General features: G+C 52.5%; 1 protein-coding gene across 7 annotated transcripts in view; it reads left to right on the forward strand.

Annotated features, from left to right (window-relative positions):
- Positions 1-11,902, forward strand: part of ZNF236 (zinc finger protein 236) — a 93,834-nt gene extending 81,932 nt beyond the window's left edge. For 5 of the 7 annotated variants that reach the window (XM_060118516.1, XM_060118517.1, XM_060118519.1 and 2 more), the window contains 6 exons: positions 1,794-1,981; positions 5,643-5,771; positions 6,598-6,795; positions 7,670-7,799; positions 9,495-9,671; positions 10,499-11,902. In XM_060118516.1, coding sequence (XP_059974499.1) covers positions 1,794-1,981; positions 5,643-5,771; positions 6,598-6,795; positions 7,670-7,799; positions 9,495-9,671; positions 10,499-10,623 — 947 coding nt within the window. In that variant the 3' untranslated portion in view covers positions 10,624-11,902. Of the gene's footprint in view, positions 1-711; positions 779-1,793; positions 1,982-5,642; positions 5,772-6,597; positions 6,796-7,669; positions 7,800-9,494; positions 9,672-10,498 lie in introns of those variants that run through there. The other 2 variants (XR_009534493.1, XM_060118521.1) reach the window with 2 other exon arrangements.
- The last annotated feature ends 216 nt before the right edge of the window (positions 11,903-12,118 follow it).

Here is a 12,118-nt window from a genome sequence, read left to right on the forward strand (position 1 = left end):
AGAACATTATTAAAGGTTGCTTCACCACACTGTTTGAGTTGAAATATGAGCTCTGGCCTTCCGTGAAGTTGTTCAGTCTTTTCTCTGAACTTTGTGTCAGGGTTCACCTTAGTTAACGAACCCACAGGCTTCTGTTTTCTCTTTGCATTCCTTGTGCTGCACGCCCTGGAACCTTCCACTACCTTAACCGTCCTCAGAACGTCGGACGTAGTTCACTGGTTGGAAGGGGAGAAGATCTGCGGCTCCTTAGTTGCAGGAGTTGTGGTGAGGTCTGGAGTCCTGGTGGCTACTCCGGGATGAGCCCTGCCAGCCTGTGGTTGTGGTCTTTGTCGACGTGGCCCTCGCACCACCGTGCTTCTCCCAGCCCGGTGCCCTGCCAGCCGACCCCGTCCTCTCCTTAGGGTTCTGAGTGAACAGCAGCTCATGTAGCTGCTCCACGCCAGGTCCTGCAGGGCCCTTCTTGTTCATCTTCACCCCTCCCGAGAGAGTCGCACCTGCATGCGTTTGCGAGAGTTCGGGTGTGTGGAGGGGATGCCCGGTGAGGAGGTGGCCCGGGTACCTCCGCAGATCCACACTCCCCTCCCGTCCTGGCGGCCGGGAACGCGCGCTGTGCAGACGCGAGCGAGGGGGGGCTGGCGAGGTTCTCGGGAGCCGCGTGGCTGCTTCAGAGCGGAGACTCCCAGCCTCCTAATGGTTGTACTGCTTTTGAAGGTTCCAGGTGTGTGCAGCACAGTGTGGGACTCCGGGAGTGTGGATCTGTGGAGGACGCCAGTTACAAGTAAGTAGCCTGGTTCCCTGTGCCCGACCCGGGCAGACCCAGGTCTCAGCAGAGGACCGCGGGAGTCTCGTGGTGTTTTGTGTTCAGACGTAATTAGGGACTAGTGTTCGGAATTTCTGCTTTAGGTGTCATCTTGGGGTCGCTAGCACCTGGCACGGTGGCTGACGCAAGTGGGTGATAAGTCACATTTGCTAGATGAATGGAAGGACAGCTTGTGAGAATTGTGCGCGCGTGTGTGTGTGTGTGTGTGTGTACACGTGCATGTGCATGTGTGTTATGCTTACAAGTAAAAACTTAAAAAAATTGTGTTTTGTTGGTGCCCGCCACAGGACTTTGATAATACCATGCTAAGTCCATTTCATTTGCCAGTAGGTGCATGAGTTCCAGTTTTGTGGAAGAGAAGGCCTTCCTTTCCTTGCCCGATTTGTCCCAGATGTCTTCCTTTCTGTTATATCATTAGCTACAAGGGGAAAATATGATAGTGTTTTGTTTTGTTCTCCAAAGAAAATGAAGGTGTCCTGCAGGGTAAATTAGTATTTAAAGGATTGCAAGAGGTTGATTTTGACTGCCTGTGTTTCAGAATAGGTGAACGTAAGCAGAGTTGTCAGATGTTACACTGTGGAGCTGGTCGTCGCTCGGTGGGTCCCGTTTCATTCCTCTCTCCAGGCTGGTCTCTGGTCCTGGATGAGTTCAGTGTCCTGGAAATTCTTGTCTGAGTCTCCTTCTGCACTGGCAGCGGTGACTGGGCCTTAGGGTCACTTTTTCACTCTCTTTTACGGCTTTTTTCTCTGTTTACACTTCAGAAGCAGAGTACATTTACGTGTAAGGACATGTAGATATTTACAGAAGCCTTGCCATAACGTTGGAATCAAAGATACTGTGATTTGCTTGATGCACTTTCACAAGCTTAGGCAATGTAAATGCTGATTATGACAGATTCGTTCCTTTATGAAAACTGTCTTCCCGTGCAAATAACATTGGACTTACCTACTTTCCCATTTTGCCTTTTCTGTAGAACTTAATGCCACAGCTGGAAGCCTGCCTTTGACAACACCCATGTCCCCATCTGCCACATCTGCCCAGAACCTGGTCATGTCCTCATCGGGAGTCGGGGGAGAGGCCAGCGTCACGCTGACGCTGGCTGACACTCAGGGTTTGCTCTCCGGGGGGCTGGACACGGTCACGCTCAACATCGCTTCTCAGGTGGGTTCCTGTGTTCCCCCCTCCCCACGGGGTCGTCCCGGGGAACTTATCACTTTCCTGAGTGTGTGTTCTGAATACGCTCTTTCAAAGCTGAAGTGTTTTTTTCTGATTAAATTGAAAAAGTAATTTGTTAAATGCAAAGTGGAGAGTACAAGAAAATCCAGATAATACAGAAAAGCATTTAAAAACATCCACTACCCAAACGGAACTGCACTTAATGTTTGAGTGTGTATACCCTTCTAACCCTTTCTATGCATACGTACAGATGCGTATTTTCTAACTTTTACAGAAATGAGCTTGTGTATATATCGTGTAGTGTAAACTTTCCCCCCTCTCATTAATTATATTGTGAGTATCTCCCCATCAGTGATTTTAGCCATGCAGACCGTCTGTAATGACTGCACCACCGTTGGTCTTATAGATGAGTTTACCGAGGGGCACTGCGTTGCATCCAGGGTCTTGTTAGTAGTAGGCGGAAGGTCTTGTGCTCTTTATCACTTACGTTCTTAGACGAATCCCTGCAGTAGACGTGCTGGATAGAAGGGGTTACATTTTAGATAACGCATGGAGCTTAAGATGCCGAAAAACCTTTCACAGCTTAATTAGAAAACTCATGAGAAGGGATGATTAATTACAGTAATGAATCCCTGTAGTAAAGCGCTGTAGGAGTTTCAACAGTGGAACTGTCTGCTGGTCCCTGTGCGTGTGCCTGGCTGTGCATGTGTCCGGCTGTGCATTTGCCTGGCTGTGCGTGTGCCTGGCTGTGCGTGTGCCAGGCTGTGCGTGTGCCTGGCTGTGAAGAGACAGGCTGGGCAGCGGAGTAGACAGTCACCTGCTCTCCTGGCTGGAGCCTCGTCTCCGCTCTGGGCTCTCACTGTGCAGGGAAATGCTGACGGCTGTAGCATCCAGAGCAGGCTCTCTTCTGATCCTGCCACAGGTGCGTGCCGGCTGTTTTGACTGCGGGAAGACGGGCTAGCTCTTGCAGGTCCTCGCTCCTTCCCTTTGTAGAATGGTCACGTGTCCTCTGCTCGCTCTGGGCTCACGCCCTGTGAGGTCCCCTGCCAGCACGCCCAGCCCTTTCCCCAGGGAACACGTGGGACACTGCACGTGAGGGGCTTCTGTCCCGGCCGACCAGAACGCTCCCTCCCAGGTGATTTTGACTCTGCAGCCTGGGCCCCCTGAGCAGTTGAGGGGGGGCGCTGCTCCCCTCAGCCAGTGCTCAGCGGTCTACAGAATTCATGTGCACTTGGGGAATGAGAATTATTACAATTTCCACCTCAGTGTAAATGAAATATAGCAGAGAAACAGACTGCAAGTAATAATACAAACCAAAAATAAGTGACTTCTAGATGATGCCATTTTAGCGGATTCAGGTCATCATTTCTGTAAGTATAGCTAATTGTTGAGCATTTAGTTTATTAGGTACTTGATTTTTGAATCAGGGCATTTGCATTAAGAATACTTAGTATTAGCCTTTGAAACACCAACCGTAAGCTAGTAAATCACATCGTATTCAGGATTTTTTTTAATTAAGCTTTTTTATTTTGAGATAATTGTGGATTCGCAGGCAATTGTAAGAAATAACACAGATCCCGTGGACCCCCTACCCAGTTTCCCCAGTGGTAGCATCTTGTAAAACCAGGGCGCTGCACCTTCCAGGTGTTGTCATTGGCACAGTCAGGACGCAGAACACGCCCATCCCCACAAGGATCCCTCGGGTTGCCCTTTGAGCCACATCTGCTTCCCCTTCCCCCTGACAACTGCTGGTCTCGTCTACAGTGTTGTCATTTCAAAACAGAAAGGCATTGTAATGTCCCCTTGATAGACCTGTGTGAGCTAAGAGTCTCAAATGTCTTAGCTTTAGTTGGGAATATATGAGTTTATTGAGCCAGTACTTCTTCAGGTGGGTCAGGATTTGTGGGCAGCAGTTGTATTTGTTCTTGATTAATAAAGGAAGGAAATGGGAATGTATTAATTTTGATTGACAAATTTGATTAATTTTTCAAATTTGGGTACCAACACTGGGTACCAACTGTCTAATCAGAGTGGGGGCCAAAGCCAGCCACAGACATGTGAAAGTGCAGCAGTCACTGCTATTTGAAGGTAGCAGTATTCAACTGACTTCCCTCTGTAAGGGGGGTCGTGGACGTGATGCTTTAGTAGGGTACATGGGAACTTTTCAATCCATCCCACGTTGGTGTAAGAAAATTGGACTGATGGATGGAGATACCTAAAATATTATTTCACTTTTTAAAACATTGCCTATGGAAAGTAAAGAATCTTAATTTAAGCGCTCTTTTTTCTAGACTCTAGATGACTTTGTGAATTTATTTTCTGCCCCATATACCCCCTGTTCTACCCCGCTGCCTTTGTTTCCCCATCTGCCCTGGGTGGTGTCTTTCCAGTAAGCAGTGCACCTGAAGTCCTCGGAGGGAGGAAGCGTTCACAGTGCCGTCTTGCCCTGCGTTTCCTCTCCCCGCCTGCTCCCCGGCTCTTTGTCTTCCCTGTTGGAGCTCAGCTTGTGTCAGTCCCGTGAGGACATTAAGCAGCAGCCTTCACCTTCAGCTTACAGGCTTCCAACGACATGGGCCATGGTCTTTATGGTTGTGTGACCCCTTACCCCTTTAGCATTGTGCATTGATGGGGATTCTTCAAACTCATGGTTTTGAGTGAGTGTTTTGATGATGTGTGAAATACGCTTAGAATCAGCTTTAATTGTAGCAGTTCAGGTTGTATCCTTAGTGTGGAGCCAGCATTTGCCATGCAGCGTTGGCTCCTTGAGGTTGAACTTCGTCTCTGCACTCACCCCCTGCATCACCCTCACCACCTCCGTTCTCTCTCTGTGTCTCAGATTCACAGTCAGTTGATAAAGGTGTGCTGGCCTGGTAATAAGACTCAAAGTAGTTTTGTATGGTTTAGCAAAACCGTATGTCTAATTTTAAACAGATGGTCTTTATATATATATATATATATTTTTACAAGGTTACTGAGATATAATTTACGTATCGTAAAGTTCACCCATGTATTTAAAGTGTGCGATTTAATGGTCTTTAGTATATTTGCAGAGCTTTACAACCATCACCATATCTAATTTTTGAACAGTTCATCACCTGAGAAGAACCCTTGTCCCATTAGCAGTTAGCAGTCACTCCCCAGGTCCCTCCCTCGACCCCAGATCCACCCCACCCCTGCAGGTCTCCCCCAGCCCCTGGCAACCACTGATCCACTCTCTGTCTGTAGATTTGCCTATTCTGGGCACTTCCCATAAATGGAATCATAAGACTCTGGTCCTTGTGACTGGCCTCCTTCACTGGCTTGCACACATTGCAGCCGTGTCATCATCATTCTGTTTTATTGATGAATGCTGTTCCATTGTATAGCTGTACCACATTTTGTCTGTGGGTTCATCAGTTCATGGATATCGGGGTTCTCTGCCCGTTTGGGCTGTTGTGAATAGTGCTGCTGTGCACATTTCTGTACAAGGTTTCAAGTGGATGTAGGTTTTCGTTTCTCTGAGTGGAATTGCCGAGTCATATGGTGGTTCTGTGGTTAGAGGACCTGCCAGCTTGTTTTCCGAAGTTACTGCACCATAAGAGATCTTTTGAAATATGACTGGATTTGATCATGTTACAACTTCTAAAGCAGTAATCACCTCTGCCAGGGTCAGCAGTTCCCAGCCTTGCTCACGGACCCCGCTCTCTCCGGCCCTGGGGGTGCAGGCTCGCCCCAGGTCATCCTGGTGAGCCCCACTCCACAGCCATCGGCAGCCTGTGAAGAAATCGCCTATCAGGTACAGCACATGTTTCATCCACAATCTCTCATAGTTTTCAAAAAACGTAGCTTCAGAAGGGATGGGATGGGGAGGGTCCTGGAGAGTCCTGCATGGCCGGGCTCGGGGCCAGCCTGAGGGGGTGTGTCTCCCGAGAGACGAGCAGGTGCTGAGCAGGGAGGACCCGGGGGTGGGGGGTTAACACTGGGTCTCGTTTGTTCCATGATTTTCCAATAATGCGGAAATCTAGTTTTAAATTTATCATTATCTCCTTTATTTGCCCCCTGATCAGATTGCACGTGGCCGTTTACTTGCCTTTGTTCTGTTTGTAGGATTTCCTGTCATACCTTTGCTGATCCTTTCAAGTGTTGCTATACTTTTTCATAGCATACACATTCACGTGTGTGTACATGACCTATTTGTCCTCTGACTAGTCCTTTTTCTTAAACGCAGTTTGGCAGCGGGGATGAGGGTGGACAAACACTTAGTGTAAATGATAGAGTTCCACGTATAAAGGCCTAAAAAATCCTGGAGCTTTGCAGAGAAGTAAAGACAAGGGGTGAGGACCTCGCCCGCAGCGGCCACAACAGTGACCTGGGGGCCGGGTCTGCGGCCGGGGTCCCAGCCGGCGCCGCACTCCGCTCCCCAGAGCCTGCCCGGTCAGCATGCTTGAGGCGCGCCTGGGCCACCCGTTGCAGCTGCTCCCATGGGAGGCCGGGAGGCCAGGAGGCCGAGAAGCCGGCCACCTCCCACAGATGACAGCCGAGCTCGGGGGCTGGGTTTGGGGCGGGGGTGCCTGTTCCCCTCGCGCCGGTCCTGTCAAGCCGGGATTTCTGACCCGCTCCAGGTGACGGACGTGTCTCCTAACCTGGCCCAGGGTGGGCAGCCCGAGAAGGAGGGCCGGCTGCACCAGTGCCTCGAGTGTGGCCGCACCTTCGCCTCGGCCGCCCTGCTGCTGCACCACAGCAAGGAGATGCATGGCCGGGAGCGCATCCACGTCTGCCCCGTGTGCAGGAAGGCCTTCAAGCGCGCCACGCACCTCAAGGTACGCCCCCCCACCAGCGTCGCTGCTCTTCGCTTAAGGTCAGAGGCGCTGCACGGGCCTAGGACTCAGTGGGGTCAGGACTCTTCCTAGGGAGCGACACGGTTCCCATCTCTTTTCGAGGAAAGGCCCGTGGAGGTGAACATGTTTACAGATCACCTTGAGATGCCGTTTCTCCCATCGCGGGGACACGTATGAGAGCTCTGTCGGCACCTACGAGCAGGGCTCTGGGGAAGCATGGCCGTTACTGGTGGAAACAGGCTAGTCTCCCATGCAGAAGAATCCCGAGTAGCCCCTGTGGACGCTGCCCCCGAGAGGGCGTGGCCCCGCTCCTCAGGGGCGAGCGGCAGCAAGGGCACGTGATGGGAGGGGGTAAAAACGGCCACCCTTCCCTGGAGAAACCTGACAGACGCCACCTGCGTGATCAGAGTCGGTGCCAGCCGTGATGATATTGTGCGATGGAAATGGCACGGTACTCCCCACGGCCCACAGCCCACAGCCCTGGTCTGGTGATGAGGAAAACATCAGACACCTCTCAGTTGAGGGACATCCTGCAGACTATGCAACCGGTCCTCTAACAACTGTCGCGGTGGCCGACAGGGAGGGAGGCCGAGACACCGCCCCGCCCAGATGCAGCCCGGGGGCTCGGGGGGGAGCCCGGGTCTCCCTCGGCAGCCGCACGCCCGGCCTCCCATCCCCCGGGTACCACCTCCGACTCTGCTCCGGGAACGCCCACGAGGGTCCTGGTCGGAGGTGAGCCTGTGGTCCTCCTCCCGCTGACGGGCCTTTCTGCCCCGGGTTTTCCTCTCCCGTTTCAAGTCTGTAAAGTTCTGTTACGATCTTCAGTATTCTTCACGTGTGTGTTTGTCTTTACCAGGAGCACATGCAGACACATCAAGCCGGTCCTTCCTTGAGCTCTCAGAAGCCAAGGGTGTTCAAATGTGACACTTGTGAGAAGGCCTTTGCCAAACCAAGCCAGCTGGAGCGCCACAGCCGCATCCACACAGGTGACCGCGTGGCGGGACCCCCGCAGCTGTGCTTGGTTCTCCCTCTGCCCCTCCGTCTCCTCGGGACCACGGGCTCGGCCTCCCACCCTCTTGGATCTTCCCTGCGCCCCTCCAGGCCTCTGTTCACCTGGCAGCCGGGCCGGAGCCCTCGGAGGCTCCCCCTGAGCACCCCCGGCAGAGCCCGCCAGACCTCCCTGAGCCCCCGAGGCCCCCGGCCACGGGCAGGTCTCCCCCCGTCCAGCTCTCTGTCCGGCGCCCACCCTTTCCCGGTGGCCTCTGGCAGGTCGTCGTCTTCCCAGCCCTCCTGTCCCTCTGCCGGCCGTCTCTGACTCACCTTCACACGGACGCCTCCTCCCGAGAGGCCCTGCCCCGCTGGTGCCCTGGCTGGCGTGAGGGCCTCCTGTGTGGTCGGCAGGTGCCCGGCAGCCCTCCCCGGCCCGCGGGCCGTGTGTCCTCAGGGATGCCCCTTGCCTGTCAGCGCGGACCCGGCGCCCACCGGGTGTCCGGCAGGTAGCTCTTGAGTGAAAGACAACCGTGCTGTTACTCCATGATGCGTTCATTCAGAAGCACAGTGAAGAGCAGTGACTGTCCGCCGGCTTTCAGAGCCTAGATGCCTGTGAAGGGTGTGGCGCGTGTGAAGTGGCCCCTTGTGGCTGTCACTGGGGCCACGTCCCTGCTCACGTGGGTGCCCCGTCCTCCAGCTCCTGATGTCTTCAGCTTCCCCTTCTGTCTCCAGAGAATCCCAGCTTCTAAGGGCGCTGTGGTCAGAGTGGGCCCATGGGGTAACCTCCCTTTTGGTCGCTCCCAGTCACACGACTGGCGACGCGTCCATCTGTGGCCGTTCTGTTTGCTCAGGCATGACGTCATCATAGTCCCAGGCCCAGGGTTTAGGGCAGGAGACCTTGGGGGGCCATTTTTAGGACTCTGCCTGCCCTGGGCGAGCTGCAGGAAGACCTCCTTTGTCGTCGGCTGTAGAGGGACACCTCGGGGGCTTAGGACCCCGGGGCAGCCCTGGGGGTGTTGGCACGTGACCCCGAGAGGCAGCCAGGCAGAGCGCGTGGGAAAGAACCTTCAAGGCCAAGGGGAAGGGCTGTGCCAGGCCCTGGGGCAGGAAGGGACCCGGTCCCTGGGACTTGGACGTGGGTGCGAGACAGCGAGGGATGGCAGGACTGCCAGGGCCGCAGGGGGTGGAAGCAGAGAGAGAGGCTGCGTGGGGAGGGCCGGGCTCCGCGGTGTGGCTGTAGGGAGGGCGTTCACCTGGGCAGGCTCCCCGCAGAAGTCACGCTGGGCAGCTTTTCCCTCCATTTGTCAGTTTCCATGTCAGCTTGAAAGCAATTAAGTACCATTTGAAACATATTGTATAAATCATAGTTTTAGTCAATTGGATTTGATATTCCCATGTCCTTAATGTCTTTTTGCTTTTCTGCTCAAAATGGATGAGAACCATTTTGTTTGAAGCATATGTGCTCCGCCTTTATTTCTGGGTGCTTCCAGGACTTCCCGTAGCTTTTGATGGCGGTGTCTTTCGTGGCTCCCCGTGGAGTGGCCTTGCTGGAGCCCTGTGGGTTAGCATCCCGAGCGAGGAACGTCCTCACCTGCTGTTAAACCCGCGTCCCTTCTTCGGAGTTACTGTGTGCTGTGTGTGCGCGTCGAGCGCCATCCGTCAGGGACGCTGACCGTGCTGTCTGTCCCCAGGGGAGCGGCCGTTCCACTGCACCCTCTGCGAGAAGGCCTTCAACCAGAAGAGCGCGCTGCAGGTGCACATGAAGAAGCACACGGGGGAGCGGCCCTACCGGTGCAACTACTGCGTCATGGGCTTCACGCAGAAGAGCAACATGAAGCTGCACATGAAGCGGGCCCACAGCTACGCGGGTGAGGCGTCCTGGCTGCGCGGTGCGCGGGGCTCTGTGTGCTGAGCGGTCCGCACCTGGCCGGCCACGAGGGGTCGGCCCCGCGTCCCTGCCTCAGGCTCAGGGTCCGGGTCGGGCGAGTCTGTGCCCTGTGGCTCCGCAGACGGGCCTCCGTGTCGCCGAGCTGACTCCCCGGCACTGGTGCCGGCAGGGCAGGGGCATCCCTCTGTCTGCCTTGTTTCCCGCGTTGTCCAGGAATGCCCGCACCCTTTACGGAGACAGGCAGGGGCGGGAGGCTTGGGACGGGGGCCGGAACGCAGCCCGCGGAGTGTCTCCGACAAGTCAGGGAGGGTTACAGCCTGCGTCTCGGGCTCGCTCTGCTGGTCTGGGTGCTGTGACCATGAGGGGAGTTGGACGGCCTGAGCGTGGCAGGAGTAGTGCCCAGGGCTTTGCTGGAGCCACAGGGGTAGGACCCTTCGTGTTGTGAAGTTTTTGAGGAAGAGGAAGTTCTAACATCTACACGCTAGTGCTTCGTGCTTTACTTTCTGTTAGAAAAATCGTGCCTGCCGTTATCACTAGTATTAATTAGTAATCGCTCATCAAGGATGTCATGTGAACGTAGCCTTTATGAGCGTGGGGAACAAGCGCTGTGTGCGCTCGTGTTCAAGTAACGGTAATTGTCATCACTGAGGGAATGATGAAACCTGCAGCTCAGATGACTCTTTTTTCACCGGGAAGGAAAACAAATCAACTTAGGAATTTCTTGTCTCCGTTTAAGTTGTCCTTATTTAAATGTGAATAATTTTGTGCTAGTGAATGTCTGGGACTCTTTCTTTATCACCACGGCAGGAACCTTGCAGGAACCCGCCTGCCCCCAGGAGCACGGAGGGGAGGTGCTGAGCCGCGCGCTCCACCTGGACGAGGTGGAGCCGGAACCCGCGAGCGAGTGGCAGACCCTGGCCAACGTTTTCTGACGCAGCCCGGCCCCAAGAACGTTTCCAGAGTGAAGTGTGGAGAAAAACAAAGCACTTGGGATTTCTGTTTTGAAGCCTCAAGTGTTAAAAATGTTACCACAATAGCTATAAAATTTTTAGCTATAAAATTATCTAAAGAATCATTGACTTTCAGAGACTTCAGGAAGAAAGCTGGGAAAGATGGAAGCACGTTGCTGTCGTTCATCTGCAAATCACTGAACTCAGGTACTACATCAGCAGTCTCACCTACTCCGTGGCCAGTGTGTCTAGTTAAAAAAGAAATTAACTGGATCTTACTCTCATTGTAGTGTGGTTTCTTTGTATTAGCAAAGACAGACAGAAGTTAACGTGGAAAAACCCAGATAGGTTTTCCTTCATTCTTTCTGTTATAAGAAGCGTAGCTCGTGAAACAAACATAAGATAGGTGCATGAAGTTCGGAAAAAATGTTACAACACGCAGGGAAGTTTTTTCCATCTTTTTCTCTGTGAATTTTGAAATTAGTAGAAATTGACTCTAATTTTTAGTCTACCATAAGTTAATATAACTAATACCTTGAGAGATGGCTGGACCACTTCTCTCTCCATTACAAATATCTCTAATCATTAGTGACAAGAATGCAGTGTCTGGGGCGTACACCCGGGGAGTACAGTAAGCCTGACTCACAGGTGAGGATCCAGCTGTCCGCGCGGGATGACGCCACTCGCGCTGCCCGAGCTGATACTCGGGTACACGGGTCGGGCTACCGCAGAAAGCACAAGCCATGCACTGCAGGTCAGAAATCACAGAATGGTCTCCTGGGAACAAAGGGACTGCAGCCCTGTCCGCCTCAATAATTAAGAAGCGTATTTGTACTTTGAGGGTAAGAACCTGTACGAGCCCCGTGGTTTTCTCTTCGTGCATAAGCAGGTGTATTTTTTATTTCAGGGAATTCTTTAGTATCATCAATGGTGCCACGTTGAACATGTCCCAAACCAAATCCTGCCCCCCGCTGCCCGCGCTGGGGCAGAGTGTGTGTCGTTCCCACAGCATTCCAAAGATGGAAACTTCTTTACTTCATGTGAATCTCTCCTTTGAAATTATTTATATGTTCTATATATAAATACATATGTACATATACAGATATATGGGCCTCTGTGTGGCCGAACAGTATATTTTGTAAATAAGCACTAGTCCCAGTTACAGAGAGAGCGACAGAGTTTTTACCTCCCAACGAGCACTTCAGATCAGTATTGTATTCATTTTATTAATAAATGGATATCCTTGTCATTGTGACGTAAAGCTGGGGTTGGTTTTTTGTTTTTGTTTTTCCTGAAAAATAATCGCCTTTATTTTCTCTCTCATTGCCTCGCTGGTTTCAGAAGAGAGTAGTTTTATTATATAAATGTTGTATGGACTTTGTATATTAAGAGAGGAGCTCATTTCAGATTCCTGAAGAAAGAGACATTTCACTGTTATTTTTTTGAAGGGGCATCTTTTGATTTTTTGTTGTTATTC

The sequence above is a fragment of the Mesoplodon densirostris genome, chromosome 15 (genome assembly GCF_025265405.1).
Source record: "Mesoplodon densirostris isolate mMesDen1 chromosome 15, mMesDen1 primary haplotype, whole genome shotgun sequence".
NCBI lineage: Eukaryota > Metazoa > Chordata > Mammalia > Artiodactyla > Ziphiidae > Mesoplodon > Mesoplodon densirostris.